We start from the raw sequence: 17,077 nt of genomic DNA on the forward strand, positions 1-17,077 counted from the left end.
ATTCTGAATATCCATTCACTATGGCCCGCACATTTTAAGGTTTAGGAAACTGAAGTTCAAAAGGTAGAGTCATTTGTCTAAGTTTATGATACCCCCACACCTGATTGTGTCTCTGGTGTGAACACATCACTCAGGCCCAAGGTGACGTGGGCCTTCTTGTCTGGACTGACGGGGTCACAGACCCTCAGTCTGGAATCAGACGTTTCCGTCTTGCGTCTGAAGTCCACCCTGCCCTTGGGGTGCCTGGGTGGCTCAGTCGGCTGAGTGTCCGACTTCAGTTCGGGCCATGATCTCACGGTCCGTGAGTTCGAGCCCCACGTCGAGCTCTGTGCTGGCAGCTCAGAGCCTGGAGCCTGCTTCAGATTCTGTGTCTCCCTCTCTCCTGCCCCTCCCCCGCTGTGCACCCTATCTCTCTCTCTCTCAAAAATAAAAAATAAACGTTAAAAAAAAAAAAACAACTTAAAGTCCACCCTGCCTTTATCTGTGCACAGGAAACAGAGGACAGAATGCCACGCCACATTCTGTACCTTTTTCTGTCTTCCTACGGTCCTGTTCACTGTCTGAGCTATATTTACCACATAATATTGGAGATCTGAAAATGTTTAAAGTATACAAACTACATTCCTAACATTGAACAATTGTTTATACCAGGGAAATTCTTTCCCGTCTTAGCAATTATTTTAGCCGACATAAGAGAAAGGTGGTTCACTTTTTAGAAGTGTCGTTGTGGATTAATTTTTTTAAAAAGTCACATCAAACTTTTAACCTTCCCAAATGATTTGTTCCCTAGCTGGCCCCAGTTTGTAATAGTTTCTCAAACTACGTAGCAGTTGGTGGTATAAAAACACAGATAGGAACCTCTGTGTAATAATCATAATGAGAGGTCTGGGCACAGATCCGGTTATGTCTCACTTCCTGGAATTCAGATCCAGGCTCAGAGTAGAAATGAAGCATGCAGTGTAATATTTTTTATGAAGAAATTTATAAAGTCTTATCTAGCTCAGGTCTCTTGGCTGCTTCCCTTTCTGGCAGGCTGACTTTCTAAAGCTGTGACTGCATGATTTTAACTTTTGGCGTTCTGACTTTCTTATAACGCCCTGTTACCTCTTTAGACTAAAGAGGACCAAACTCATGAGTGCCTGGTCTTTCCTCCCCAGTCAGCAGCCCTTACTCTTTGAAGCCAGGTTTTACGTGTTTCTGAAAAAGAAAATTGAGTGGTTTATCTGGTTGCTCTCGTTATGATAGTAGTTGGGGATTTTGTGTGCAGTGTTTATGTCCTGGTCAGTAACCTCAGAAAACATTTTTTAGTTTTTAACAGTAGCCTTGGCTACTTTTGTTCCCCATCCTCGGCTGCTGCTTGGCCACCCAGCTCACAGGGAGAAAAATAGCCTAAGTTCATAGCCTTTCCTCCAGGGCACAAACAGCCACCCACCGTATGTCTAAACCAGCCTCGTCTCAGACAAGGCCACAGCAAATTCCTGCTGTCCTCCTCACTGTTGTCCACGTGGACCTCCAGGCACCCCGAGATAGACTTCAGTCCATCCTAGAAGTCACAGCATCGCTCTGAGTTGGACGGGGGCATTATTTCCCCCACTCTACAGGTGGTGAAATTCAAGTATGATTAAACATTAAAGCTGACAACTCAGAAGACCTTGTCAGAGCCTAAAATGGACCTATGTTTTGCAGTCACCAACCCCCAGCTCTGCCCACCGAGTTTTGGAACTTTATGTAGTGGTAACACCTGCACGTTGGTTTTTACACCACAGATCCCCTGCCCTGTCTGCAGTGTCAGGATGGGTGGACATGAACTCGGTATGACAGCTGCTTTTGCATGTCCCCCCTGGAGACCCCTTATGCAGCCCGAGCTTCTGCTGATCACAGCTGGAAAAGAACTGCTGATGACTAGCACCTGGGAAAAATGTCTCCAGGTGCAGGCAGGGATAAGATTTAGAATGCCCTCCATCTCACTCTGAGCTCACATTTTGATTTAGATCCAGTGTATCCTTTTAATAATCCTGCCGGCTGCTACGCCAGCGGTCAGATCCGCGCTCACGGAGACCGGTGGCGGGAAGACGACTGCACGTTCTGCCAGTGCATCAATGGGGAGCCCCACTGCGTGGCGACAGCCTGCGGGCAGAGCTGCATGAACCCCGTCAAAGTGCCCGGGGAGTGTTGCCCTGTGTGCGAAGGTAAGCCTTGTTGACTCTGCTGAGTCCCTGGCGGATGCCTCCAGTTGGGTCAGCTTCTGCCAGTATGTTCTTGTTTGTTTTTTATTTCCTCGGGCGTAATGTCTACTTCATGCTGTTACCAGTTGCAGATGATTTTTTTTTTCTTTCCCCCTACGGGCCCAAACTAATCATTTGGGGGCAAGTGTTGCAAACTTGCAATGAGGATGGCCTGGTGTCTCTTTTTTTACTGCTGCAAATATGCTTATCTCGATTCTTTACAATATAAGAATATATACATTTCAGTTCAGTTCACTTCAAGCCTAATTAGCCATCCAAAGGTCAACGCAATAAAACAGAATGGGAGATAAGACCCGTGACTCAAGCATAGTGTGTTTGAGTTATGATGCTTCCATGAGCCCAAGAGTCCTGATGGCTAGAAGGAAAGCCTGGAACCATCAAAGGCAACTTGCATTCCTCACTTCCTTCCTTCTGAGCATCCATTCTGCTTCTAGTATCCTGAGGCTTTGACTTCGGTCTTGGCTGCCTGTATTCACTCTTCCTGTTTAATGGAGAGGAGCCCGAGGCATTCTGGGACGGTCTTTCCCCAAACCCTATTCCAGTCCATTTCCCCCGTCCTGGGAAGGTTCTCTGCACCCTTAAGGTAGCTTTAATCCTCTGTCTGTGTCTGTTAGTACAGACAAGAGAGCGAATATTTATACTGACAGATCCAATAGAGAGAATCCATCATTAAGAAGCACATTTGCATAGAAAAATGAACTAAAGTGGATCATGTTGAAGATGGATCCTTCTGGAATTTTTTAAAACAGCTCTTAAGGAACTGACAGGTCTTCTCAGAAATTCAGTTAAGTTGACTAAGTCCTGTATCAAGAAGTCTTTTGCTTCTACCCAGATTGTAAGAAACTCAGACTTCAGAGTTTGCCTGACCAGCTTTATTAACCTCTGAGGGCTTAGAATTATAAAGAACTTAAAAATTATACAAACATTTAAGGGGAGGACTCTGGGTCTATTGACATCACCAGTTCCCTCACCATTATTCTGCTCAGAATGCAGCTGCCACACTCCAAAAGTTTATAGCTTCCAGATGACCAGTTTTGTGGAAATCACCCACCCCTCACACATACACTCCTCCCATCCCCTGAAGGCGGTGTTTCAGCACCGGAAAAAGGAGTGGACGGAAATACGTGTGATGGTATATGGTTTGGCTTTGTGAGAAAAGGCACCTGGCTGAAACAGAGGTGGGAAGACCTTTCCCTGAGAATTTGGGACAGTCCGCTGTTGACTTGAAATCCTTAAGTACATATATGTGCATTGTAGGATTGAGAGAAATTTAAAGCCTAAATATATTAACAAACACTAATCCGTTAACTTCATGAGTCCTGAATTATAAATTGAAAATAAGACTAAAAAGCTTCTTAAACAAACAACAACAAAAATAATAGGGTCTTTCGTCTAAAAGGAAATGAAGGGAAGACAGACCCTTTTGCATTCATTAGCATACCTACCATAGTGACAGAGAAGGGAAACTGTTAGTGACTGGGAATATCTGTGTGTGTGAAAAGGACTGATTTATTTGTACAGCATGTAGATGTTTGGAGAGGGAATGAAAGAGTTTGATCTCACATCTCTGTGGAGGTGTGATCTAACCTTCCACTGTTTGAGAAGAGTGATAGTTTGGTCAGCTGTTAATTCCAAAAAATTTACTAAGAACTTCTGATTGTCCAAATGCGGCACTGGACACAAAGATAAATGAGAGACAACTCCTCGTTAAGGTCAAAGAAAATATTTTAGGCTGTTTTATACAAAACCAAGAGAAAAGGCATGCCCGTATTTAGGTACTGTGCGGTAAGTACCTGATGTCGTCTAATGCACACGCAACACTGTGCTGAAGGCCACATCATTGTGTTTTGAAGATGAAGAAATTAAGGTTGAGTGAGATTTCGGTAATTCCCTCCAAGGTCAGTTGCCGTTATGTAGCAGTGATGGGATACACAGAAGTCCTGTCAGATTCGGCTACGTTCCATCATTTTTCCCACGCCCCCAGATGTCATCTGTTTACTCACGCCCCTATTGCCACTTTTCTTATTCGTCTCTCTTCATCTCTGGCTCTTGGCCCGATGTCAGGGGGAGTGGGGTAACAGGAGGAGGTCATTTGTGGTTTGAAATCTACTCTGGGTGTTTCTGGACCTACCCATCTACCCCCCTCCTACCCCACCCTTTCCCTGGTTTGAGGAGCTCCGGCAGGGGTGGGGGGCAGGAGAAGGATGCCTTTGACAGTTACAACAGATTTCCTTCCCAAGTCTCATGTCCAGATAGTCTCCTTCCCAGAACTCAGCACCTTGATTTCAAGCTCTAAGCTCTGCTGCCCTCAATTCCTTGGTTTCTCCTTACAGCACTTTTCTCTCTTCATCCAGCCTTCACCATGCTCCATTTTCTAGTCCTCAGAGAACTCGATTGATTATGTTGAGTTTCTTGTTTTTAACTTAAGTAGTGAGTTTCATATAAGATTATGCTTGCTGTCCAATAACTTTCCTTTTAAGGTGTAGTAGGAAGACAGACAGATTCTTTTTGTTATGGGATCAAAAAAGAGCATGCAACTTTAAGACTGAGTACCAGAAGGTTACATATTAATAATAATAAACTTATAAAATAATATAAGGCAAATGAAACTTATTGCTTAGTTTATAGGACCTGAGAAAGTCTCCGGAACTATTTGAAAACAATTTTTTTCAGCAGCATATTTAAACAGAATTTCAAGTGATCTCAGAATAGCAAAAAGATTAGATGAAGTAAGAAAAAGGGAAGGTGTTAATGTGTAATAATCAGCCACGATTACTTGGAGAAACCAGGAACACTGGTATTTATGCAGTTTGTACACAGTAAATTCCTCTGTGCACAATTGCATAACAAATGTTGGCCCTCACCCTGTTAGCTACAGTCCCAGGGTACTCAGAGCCTGAAATTAGATGAAAGAGCCCACACAGAGATTGTGGTTTGAGATTCTTTCTAAATAGATTACTGGACTTCCACATATGGTGTATTAGGACCTACAGCTGGGACAAACATTGTTGTGACCATTGTTGTTACTGGAGATCCGTACGTTCCAAGTGACAATGCCATGTGCTTGGTTACTCCTGGAGGACAGGGGAACTAGGGCCCTTCAAGACTAGGCTGTTACTTGATAGCTAACTCAATTCACAAGTACCTAAGTGCTTTTTAAATTGGCACTTAAGTACTCTCATGATTGAGTCTTACCAAGTTATTGTCAACACCCAATTCAGGTATACAGATAAGCCATCCCATTGTGTGAGTCTGTAACTGACTGTATTCTCAGGTTTTGCTCTGCTGGCTTTTCTCCTCCTTTCCTCTTATTCTTCAATCACATGATTTTAGTTTTCTCGCCCTTGTTAAAGAGCTAGGATAGAAGAGAATGGAATAGCGTATGAAGTTTGCAATGCAATTTAAGCGTACAGATGGAAGATGTGTCCTTATCTCCTTAAAAACTGAAAACAGAAAAGGTGGCAGAGTGAGGGCTTCCTCGGCATCTGGCACCGTTTGTGTCCTCTCATTTATAGCCCTTAATGACAGTGGCTAACATTTCTTGCACACCGACAAAGACAGCCTGTTTTAAGGGCATCAGCTCCTTTGATTCTCACAACTTTCCTCTGCTAGCCCCATCCTAATGCATCATCACAGAATCCATAGTTAGAGGTCACGTGACTCACCCAAGGTCGTAGAGCTTGAAACTGTCTGGCCAGTGTGTTCCCAGAGCCCTGGCTCTGGACCGCTCAGGAGTGCTGCCTCTGGGACAGCACACGGCGCTCCAGGTCCACGAGTAGCCTGAAAGACCCTACTCCCCGACGACCCGGGAATTTATCATATTTTGTAAATCCAAAAGACAGCACCTGACACGTAAGTAGGTGCTCAGAAATTGTTAATGAATAAATGATGAGCGAGTGAGGCAGGGAGGGAGCAAGAGCCTGGAGTAGGAAATCAAGCAAACTCCTCTTACAGACCTCCTCCTGAGCTGAGGAAGGAGGAAGACTCTGTGGGCAGACCCTGGTAGAGGTTTCTGTAACCAGAGCCTCACATGCTGACCCTGAGCAGATGAAGAAAGAGCAACGTTAGAATGCTTATATTTGAGGGGCACCTGGGGGGGCTCAGTTAAGCATCTGACTCTTGGCTCCGGCGCAGGTGGTGATCTCACGGTTCATGAGATCAAGCCCTGAATCCGGCTCTGCACTGATAGCACAGAGCACGCTTGGGATTTTGTCTCCCTCTCCCTCTCGCTCTCTGCCCCTCCCCCCGCGTGCTCTCTACCTGTCTCTCAAAATAAATAAACTTAAAAAAAAAAGAATGCCTATGTTTGAAAATACACTTTGAGAGTAGGAAGCAAGAGTGTTAGATGGAGTGTGTTTGGCACACGATGGGCCCAGATGTCTACAGGCGAGCTGGACCCATTAGCTTCAAGTTGACCACGCGTCCTCCTGATGAGCACGGAGCTCTCGACTCCCTCCCAGGGCAGCCACAGGGCTCTTTCATCACTGGTTTGTAAACTGTGGTTTATTCCCTCTTCAGTTTAGCCCCTGTGTCCAGAGTCCCACAAGGCTAATGCTCACTGGCAAGTTGAATGTACTGCTTTTAAGACCTGCCTTGTTATTTCACTACGTTTTTTTTTAACGTCGCACTTCAATATTGAAAATACTTTAACTTTTTCCCAGTAATATCAGATATAAGTGGTGCCTATGCTGATTCTTAATGTCAGAGGGACCCTAAGGACACAGTACCATTTTCCGTTTAAAAAAAAAAAAAAATCTGTTTTATATTTAAAGGTAAGATAGGTGTTGAGGAGGGAAATTTTGGCTACAAGGTATATATGACATGCACTTGATGACCCGATAAGAAAAATGCAAGAAATGTGAACAGGTATGAATGAGGCCAGCCTGACTGCCCCACCTGATGCAAGAGATAAGAATTTCGTTGTTACTTCGAAGTCTTGATGTGGGGCCCAGTCTGCTGTCTCATCTTGGGCTATGGCTGGACCCCACCCAGGTGGCCTCTGTGACCTGAGTGTCCTTCAGGCCCCATGTACACAGTCTCCTGCTGGGAGGATTTGTTGGCTTTGATGACCTGGGGGATTTCAGAGCCAACACCCAGAGTATCACTTATCAAAAATCAGGAACAGCATAGGTAATATTTCATAAGGTAATATTCAACATTATGGCTTAGGTTGCCAGTAAATACTTTTCGTCCTTGTGGTTGGGCAAATGGCTAGTTTCTTTCTACTGTTTCTGTTTCTCTGAAACAAGAGCAAATCTGTTTCCTCTCTCAGGATATCAAAGAGTTATTTGTAGCTTATCAAAGCTAGATAACGGGTACATAAGGGTCTGTCCTGTTACTCTGTCTACCTCAAGACTAACAGAAAAAAATCTTTTCCATAATAAAAACTTAAAATGAGTGCTGTTTGCAGAGTTATTATGTGAAACTGAGCTGAATTTCAGCCAGACCTAATAATTCTGCTTACCTGGAGTAAGCCAGCTCTTCTGGTGGAAGAATAAGAGATTCCTTTGCATTGATTCTTCCTAATTCTCTGAACTTGGGATAACATGTGATTGAGCCAAACAGTCAACTATCTTTCTCCCTGGTACCTGGCTTTCTTAGATCTCTTACTTGGGTAATCCTGATCCTACTTGAGACAGTGTTGAAGAGCATTAGGCTTCTCTTGACCTGTGTGGATGGAGTAAGCCACTGCAACGTCAGCTCACCCACCAGAATGCCTGCTGTGTTCCTCTCTAAAGGGCTGGAGGTCAGTGAGCTAGCAGACATAACAGCCTCCTCGTCAATCCTAATTGTATAGGAGCACTATATTCTTTCCCATAAATGCTGATGGTGTCTTTTGAATCAAGCCACCCTTCAAGTGAAATTTCTACTGGGCTGCCAGAAAAGTCTGTACCAGGCACGTATCTGGGTGGGAATTCCTTAAAACGAGAAAAAATGTTTCCAGCCCTGCCCATAATACTTCCTCGCTGAATAGTATCTCAGATGATTAAGCTACTGCTTCTGTGGCACGGAATCAAACATAGTTTGGCTGTCCCAAGAGGCAGCGAAGTCAAAGATGCCACAGGGTCACATGATATTAACATTCTGATACATCAAACAAGGATCAAAACTCAGTTTATGGGTGGTATTGCTTCAGTGCCATATACGATGCTATTATTAGTAGGCCAAGAATAATAAGATACTCATAATATCTCAAAGACCGTTAGGCATGCTCTTCCATCCTTTAACTCTTAAGTGTCCTGGAAACTAGTTCCATAAATGGAAATTAAAACATAGCACAGTCTGGGTTGTTGGGTGTTTTTTTTTGTGGGTTTTTTTGTTTTTTTGTTTTTTTGTTTTTATTGACCAAATAAGGTCGTATGTTGGGTAACAGACGCAGGGAACATGACTGTGTGTTGACCTAGGTAGGTATTTAACCTAAAGCATCAGAAATTTTTCCTGGATGAATTTCATAGTGTTGTGATTTTTTTCTCTGGTAATTTAAAATAGCTTTAGGTATTTCAAATAACATTAGAATGTTATTGTTCGGAGCTGATTGTGAAATGCGTGATTAGAAAAACCTCTGCCTCTGATTTTACAGCTTTTTCAGCAGTCGTAGCTATGAAGCGTTTTCCTGTTGAAGCTCCCTGCCAGGGGCTGTTCTTCACGTCTTCTGCTCTCCGCTTCCCATACCTAAAAGGGCATTATTGCTGGGTGTCTCATCCTTTTCCTGCGTAGATAATAATTGAATCTAATAGTTCAGACTTGGGCCTGCTAATTTTCATCTAATCAACAGAGGCAGGAAAACATAGTCTGGAATGCTAACTATGTGAATGAAAAATATTTAGTCATTCTTGAAATGATAGGAATGTTTTTCCAACAAGCTTAAATAAACACAATCTCTACTGAGACTGTGTTAAACTTTTTTTGGATAAGAGACAACTCTTAGGCAACCAAACAGAAGTTAATGAAGGTTATTAAGAAACATGCCCTTCAGAAAAGGCTCATGGACTTTAAAAAGAAAGATCCCATTTTCTCTATGGTACACAGCCGTTGACCCTGATGTAGCAGAATTGGTTTTCTTTTAGCTTTTTATCAGTTGATAGAATTCACCATGTTAAGTAATAATCACATTGTCTAGCTTTTTGGAGATTTTCTGCTGCACTTAACTGTTTACCTCCTTTCTAGGGAATGGATTGGTCTCAACACGCCTGGTTTGTTTGTTTGTTTGTTTTTTAACGTTTATTCATTTTTGAGAGACAGAGAGCGTGAGTGGGGGAGAGGCAAAGGGAGGGGGAACACAGAATCCGAAGCAGGCTCCGGGCTCCGAGTTGTCAACACAGAGCCCGATGTGGGGCTCGAACCTACAAACAGTGAGATCATGACCTGAGCTGAAGTTGGACGCTTAACTGTGCCACCCAGGCACCCCCTCGACACACCTGTTTTAAAGCACCTGACAGCACTTTTCATGTGAAAGCTTGTTTGTTAAGACCAATACAAGGTCCAAGGATAGAGTAGTGAGCTTCTTTTTCAATGTAGCAAAATGTACACATCCAAGTGAGGTGTTTTTCCTTTCAGAATAGTTCTGTGGGAAAACTGTACAGTTCCTGCAGAAATATAGTCGCTCAGAATATTTTTGGTACTCCTCTGTTGAAACTGGCATTGGGGCTTGCAGCACAGGCTTTTGAACGTCTTTAGCTTCACAGACCCCTGACTTCAAAGGTTTATCAGACTCTAGGAAATAGTCAGAGTCATTCACGTCTAAGTCTGGTGAGAAAAAGTGGATGATCTACCTGGGTAAAATCATTCAGAGGAGGCAAAAAGTGACAGTAAAATAAAGGCACTTTGTCTTCTATGACATAGTAATTTGCTCTGAAAGCAACTCCGAAGAGAAGTTTCAAATAGAATTTTAACATGAATAGCATTTCAGCACAAGCATATAGCCTCTGAAAGTGAGGGCTTTTAGCAATAACACTTATTTGTAAGTATAACTCCTGGTGTGTTTATTAAAAAAAAAAAAATCAATTCACTTACTACGTAGTATTTTTATGACTTCTAGGGGCTAGAAGCATTTATTTAAATGGTCGTATATGACTTTTTTCTGAAGTTACAGGTGCTCCATTCAAACATATTTTCAAATAAATTAGACTAAAATAGTTTCCCTGTAGAAATAACTCTTTTAAAAGAGGTAGTGATTCCTACACGATTTAATATGCTAACTCTCTAACTCCACTTCTGATTGGACCATTTTATTTTTTTTTTTTAATTTTTTTTTTTCAACGTTTGTTTATTTTTGGGACAGAGAGAGACAGCATGAACGGGGGAGGGGCAGAGAGAGGGAGACACAAAATCGGAAACAGGCTCCAGGCTCTGAGCCATCAGCCCAGAGGCTGACACGGGGCTCGAACTCCCGGACAGCGAGATCGTGACCTGGCTGAAGTCGGACGCTTAACCGACTGCGCCACCCAGGCGCCCCTGATTGGACCATTTTAAACTGTGTCACTGTATGGTCTCAAGTTTATCTTACAAGAACAAAACGATTTCACATTGTTTAATACATGAGGGTTAGCTGTAGAGATCGTGAGTTACCCGGTGAATTAATTGTTCTAGAGGCCCTATTTAGAAGTATTCGCTGTGCTGTGTCTGATTTTTGAAGATAAAATGTCACTCAAGTGTATAAAATGCTGCAATATTATTGTAAAAAAAAAAAAAAAAAAACCCTGCAGAAGTGAAAATGTCTACTAAAAAATTAAAGAATGTCCTCTGGCCATTTGTGGATCTTCCAGGAGAGGTGGCTGCTGAGAGGGCAGGGGTCCAGACCACACCCACATGTTCTCATTTCACCCCCCAGGTACTCCCCATATCCGTCAGCGTGCAGACTGGGAAATCTGTTACCAGGGGACCCAGCACTGCCACATTTCGGTCCAAGGGTCCTACCGTCAGTTGGATCTAAATTCCATTGGCGATAAGCCATAGTGAACGTGGAGTACTTTTTTGAAATTTGGCAGAAACGGGGGATGGTGATGCCTTGTCATGTCACACAGTTTGTTTTTTTTAATTTGAGTTGAATTATTAGCAGTTAGACCAAATTTTTACCTACCATTTCTAGCTGCAGAACGAATACCTATTTACACATAAAATTTACACAGTACAATTTTACCTTCACGCCTGAGAGCCTAGCTGGATTCATCATGTCTTTTTGAAACGGAAGCCAGTTCACATGCAGACCACCGGAGACCCCAGCACTTAGCTGGCCACCAGTCGAAAATAAGAGTCAGTACAAAGCTCCAGCTCTTATTTTGCATCACCGCTGTGAAACACAACCAAGAATCCCCACGAAACTTCTCACACCAACAAGTACTTGGTCCCTGGGTTTGACTTTTCGCCTCGGCTGCTAGGGCACACTGAGAGCCGAGTCTGTGAGCCACGTGACTCTTCAACCAGGCAGGACCTCGCAGCATGCTCTCTGGGTGCTGACCTCATCCCTGGCTGCAGGAAATTCTTTTCCACGTAAAATTTACCTTGGCCCTCCATTCCTCACTTTAAAAACATATACATGCTTGATATAACTTGAGGCCGCTTTGGATCTGCTTTGGGATCGGCTAGGTGTATTGAATGCGCGTTTAGGTATGCGGTGCCTGCCATTTGCCTGCGCCTCTGTCTTGCCCTGTGGCCCTGGAGCCATTGGTTTGGACGTCAGTGGGAAGACAAGAGATGGTGTTCTTTTTCATCTCAATTGGAAAGCTCTTGCCCTGCATGTCCGCTCCCTTTCTAAACCAATTCAGGGAGTTTCTCTTCCATTAAAAATTTTACCGGAAAAAATGCTTAGAGATAATAATAAACAGTTTGGGGCGGCTCTAAGCCTTGCAGATTGAGAAGGATCAGCAAGTTCAGATCTTTTTAAGATCATGACTCTTTCATGCTTTCTGGGAACCAAGTTTTAGAAAGATTCCATGGAGATTTTAGGCCAGATTAATTCAGTAGGGCTGCTCTACAGTCCTGTAAGAGAGACAGCATATTTGAGTGAAACGCCCCCAGTGTCATTGTTAAGAAAGTACTGGTTGAACTGTCTCTTACTGTTGACATATGTCTTAGATCACACTGAGATTGATCAAACGAAGATTTGCTCATCAAAGGCAGCTTTTAGAGATGGGTCTTCTGTATCCTCTTGCAACTTAAAAATGGCAAAACCACTGGCAAAGCTATGCAGATACTCCATATTGTAGTGTAATGAATTTGCCCTCCTCCCCAAGGATCCAGCAAGGCCCCCGTCATGAGAGAGGAAGAACGGGGTCAGCCAGGCGCACAGAACCATTGTCTCAACTCACACTGGATAAGCTGATTATGAAGAGATTTCTGTTCTCTTCGAGACACCATGGACACAGTGAAAATGCGGAACAATGATATCAGACTGCTACTCAGCAAACGTGAAAGGCGCCAGTGGCCGGTCACTAACACGCTCCAAAGCTTACCAGACCATATGAAAGGATGTCATGGACCGACCCACATCCCAGATGCTTTTCATGTTATCGCTGGAGATAGAAAATGATGCTTAAGTTACAATGGTCAGGGTTCAGAATGCCAAACCAGTTGTCGCACCATTTATCAGCCAAACATTTAAGGCCTGCAAAAGGGCACATAATGCATTTACTCAGCCATCATCTGAGACCAGTTCTAGCTCCAAGCAGGCAGGATAGTCATTAACAACAGTAATTATAGCAACATGTAATAACCGTGTATCCCTTAGAGTTTGTTGTCCCCTCCTTGTGATCTTATTTGAGCCTTGCAGTGATATCGTGAGGTCAGAATAATTAATGGATATTCCCACTTTATAGAAGCCCAGAGAGGTTCAGCATCGCATGTAAGGTAATAAGAGCATAGGGACTCATGCTAAATCTCCTGACTCCAAGTCCACGTCCTTGGCATTGCTTCTCCTTAGACCCCATCGTGAGAAGGGAGAGGGTGAGGAAAGTAAGATGGTGAATATGAAAGGACTCGACCATGATGGCTCAGACTCAGAAGCCATTCTTGCTCCTGGCTCTGTTCTCAGTGCTGAGACCCAATGACTATGATTCTGACCTGTTGTGGCCTGGCCTTTGACCCTGTTTCTTTTCCTGAGCCTCTGTCTGGTTCAGGAATTTTGACATTGCTCTATGACCTCCAGGAAAGCCTGTTGCCGCTGCCCAGGGATATGCACCCTCCCCCCCACCCCAGAGGGCATGCGAGCCACTCCCCAGCTGTCTCTGTACCCAGGCCTGCCCAGCCTCGTTCCTGTCCAGGCACTGGGCCCTGACCAGTGGCACTGACGTCCCCACGGAGTAAAATAAATAGGCTCCTCAGCCCCCTCCAGGTGCCAGGCACTGGGATGACATCATCAGTGCCCTTGTGCGTTCAGCTTTGGACTTGTCTCTTTTCTCCCTCTGACTCTTGCTGAGCCCTTCGTCCCCTGCTAGTTGTGTTGCTGAATTGAGTGCGTGCCCAGCTCTTTTCAGGACTATTTTAGTAGCACTTCATTCATTTGGCACCATCAGTGAATTGAGGTAGTCACAGACGTGAATTCTCCAGCAAAGCGAAATTTGGGGTGTCAGATTTTATGTTAAGAATTTTGAAGGGAGACCTACAATGCTTTGTATACCTGTGTGCCTTCTCAAGCCAAAGGTACAGGTCATAATTTAACCTATTTTAGGCAATGGAGTATCATCACTGGGTTTCTCAGACTGCTTGGGTTTGGGGATTTTCACTCTGGTTTCACTATTATTAGAGTGTCTGGTTCACAGCAGCATTCTGGTCTAGCTTGCTGCTTGAGAGAAGCTCATTTATTGAGTACCTGTGTAAGGGACCAGCACAGCCATGAGGATCCTAAGGAACTTCCTGTCCAGTCCTCCAAAAGGTAGGAGGAAATTAGAGATTCAGCTTGTTAAGGACAATCTTGAGTGGGAGCCCTTCTTCCTCAAAAAATGTGCTCTGACTTTCAGTGCCCAGATGTCTTTTTTTTCTTTTTATTCATTCATTTAGCACGACTGTAGGCCAAGTTCTGTGCTTGGTGCTAAGGTTATAAGCCATGAATAAACCGTTGCTCCTAATGCAGGGACCTTTCCTCTCTGGTCCTTGGCCATTTCCCAGAGGGTTGGGTTAAGATACCAAAATTCTGACCGCCTGACACACCCAAGTTCAATATAGCTCTTAAAATGTGTGTATACACACACATATACAAGTGTATTTACAAATGTCACATGTTATTTCTGGTTAAAGATTACCAAGATACGTTCTCTAGGAAAATGAACAATAAAAGTAATATAATAATAAAATATAAGACTAGTATAAAAGATCCAAATTATTCTTGGAATCCAATCATTTTACGAGCTCTCTCAAGTTGAATTCCTGGAAAAAGATAGCCCGCTCTGTTTAAATTTTTTTTTTGATTTGTCTTTTGTGGTCTTTTAATAATAACCTCAGAATCATACTACTGTCTTTTCCTATTAAACATGAGATTGATAAAGGAAGAAAAATATCTCCAACAGCTCCTGGCTCTGTTCTCAGTGCTGAGACACTGAGAAAAAGCATACAAAGTTAATAAATAGGTCTAAAGTAAATATATGGTGCCTTCTCTATCTGACCTTAAAATAATATGAATCTTGGGAACATTTTCACACCATTCATTTTAAAATAAAGAAACTGCTTTGTGATAAGTACTTTAGAAATTACAAGGATGTAGGTGTTGTTATGAGAAATATATACAAAAGGATCACTAAGTATGTAGTGGCTGAAAGAATTTGAAAACTCCAGTTGTAGATTTTTTTCCATGACTTAATGAGATTTTCCTAAATACACATTCATACCCCATGGAAATCCCCACCTTCCAGATGAGGGAATTTTTGTATCCTCAATCTTTTTCTTCTTCTTGTCTACATTAATAGTTTCCCCTGCAGCTTCATTTGGGAAAATTTCATCTTTACTTCTCTTCCCAGGCAGTAATTATGTTGACAATTTGGTGATTTATTGGACTGGTATTCTGACTGTGGTCACCTTTGAAAAGCGACTGTGGTTAACAGAATGACATATGAAGACACAGCAAAACAGATAAGCTATCTCCTTTGGTTCTGTCTTGTCCAACTTTATCTCCAGTTTTATGGCCCTGGCCAGGCCAACAGCAACTGGTAGGCTATAGGAGACCTGACATATTTAGCCTTAGAAAGTGAGCGAAGCTTTGGAATTTTGCCACATTCATTAGATATTCACATGGCTTAACCAAGTCCAGCCCCAAATAAGTAAATAATTAAATTAATTTGAAAAAAATCTTAAGGAAGAGAATACCTGAAGTAGGTCTGCAAAGATAACTTAATTGTTCATCTTTGCCTCACAACTGAATAAGCAGGCTTGTGAACTTATAGACAAGAGCCATGTAACATGCAAGCCATTATTAAAGTCCAAAAGGAAAGGTAAATAAGAGACAGGAATAAACCTCATTTGTTTTGTTACTTCTACTTGAAAATTTTAGCTTACAAAAGAAATGTTAGAATGAATCTACCTTAAAAAAAAAAAAAACCTACTTTTTCTAGAAATTTGCCCGTATTGACGTTTTTCCAGAAAGACTTCTCTTAGCATGTGCGCACACCCACATGTATGCGTTCACGTGTTCTCAGCAATCAAGGGTGCTGGCAGACAGCTGCTGCCTGCAGCCAGGCGCCCCCAGACCTGCCTCGCACCCGGACTGCAGCAGGGTGGGGCAGGACTCCTAGAGAAGATTGAAATCTGCAGCTAGTGCTAATGACCCCGTGTCCAACGCGGTGCTTCCGACAGACCCAGAAGGGATGGCTCTGCTTGTCTTCCACAAATGTCCTTCTCCGGTCACCCACCCGCCCAGACTCAAGAGCTACTAATTGGCTGTCAGCCTTCCCAGGGTTGCTAATCAGAAAGAGTGCTTCACACCTTTCTCAATGGAGATAATTAGTATTATTTGCGGGAGATAAACAGCTCGTAGTAATCAAGGTAATGAGAAGAGCCTTGTATGCATTATTTCAAAACCAGAAGTTCAGTAGAGTAATACAGATTAGACACCAAGTTAAAAGCATCTATTAACATTTTCATTTAACCTATAGCTGCTCGAAACAGAACAAACTAGCGATTATATAAATTATTTCAGGAGCAAATTCACATGATTATTACACGTTTTAAAATAACAGAAGGCCAAAATATATTCTTTTGTTGTTGCTGTCCCGAGTATGTTAAACTATCTCACAGGATGAAAGGACTGTCATTAAAACTTTATATCAACATCTTACAAGGTTAGATTGGTTTCATCTTCTTCCTTTTCTTTGTGGAGAATTTTCTGTAAAATAAAATAACAAAAAGCAAAAAAGTGGAGAGTTTAGATTTGCTTAACACATTTGTATCTCCTGAATAATCAAATATAATTATTTTACAGTCTAGTACTATGGCCTAGGAGTTAAAATAATGATTTTATTTTAACTTTGTACTCTTGATCGGATTAACTATGACCACAGTGCCTTACCATGTCCACTGAGTAGATAAAATTGCTCCTAAGAAATACTTGAACATCGATGTAAAATATTGGTGGTGTTCTTCAGAAACCTAGTTTGTGAGGCTCTCGGAATCTCAAAAAATATGAATGTTTTCCTGGAAATATTTTTACTAGTAAAGGACTTTTTTGTTGGGCTTCCTTCCTGAGATACGAAAAATAGCTATTCCTAAATTTTAAATAAATATAAAATTAAAAAGCAGTATGTGTTTATGTTACTGCATATTATAGGTTTCCTTCCAGAATTTTGTTCTCTAAGACTTAGGATAAGAATTGGTGACTGAACATCTGGACTCCTGACACAACCCCAAGG

General features: G+C 42.6%; 1 protein-coding gene across 5 annotated transcripts in view; it reads left to right on the forward strand.

The window, feature by feature from the left end:
* CRIM1 (cysteine rich transmembrane BMP regulator 1) overlaps positions 1 to 17,077 on the forward strand; it is a 192,885-nt gene that overhangs the window by 118,381 nt on the left and 57,427 nt on the right. For all 5 annotated transcript variants that reach the window (XM_086700360.1, XM_086700356.1, XM_086700358.1 and 2 more), the window contains one exon: positions 1,992 to 2,189. In XM_086700360.1, coding sequence (XP_086556486.1) covers positions 1,992 to 2,189 — 198 coding nt within the window. The remainder of the gene's footprint in view (positions 1 to 1,991; positions 2,190 to 17,077) is intronic.

The sequence above is a fragment of the Puma concolor genome, chromosome A3, assembly GCF_028749965.1.
Source record: "Puma concolor isolate L17-30 chromosome A3, mPumCon1.1.hap2, whole genome shotgun sequence".
NCBI classification, from domain to species: Eukaryota; Metazoa; Chordata; class Mammalia; order Carnivora; family Felidae; genus Puma; species Puma concolor.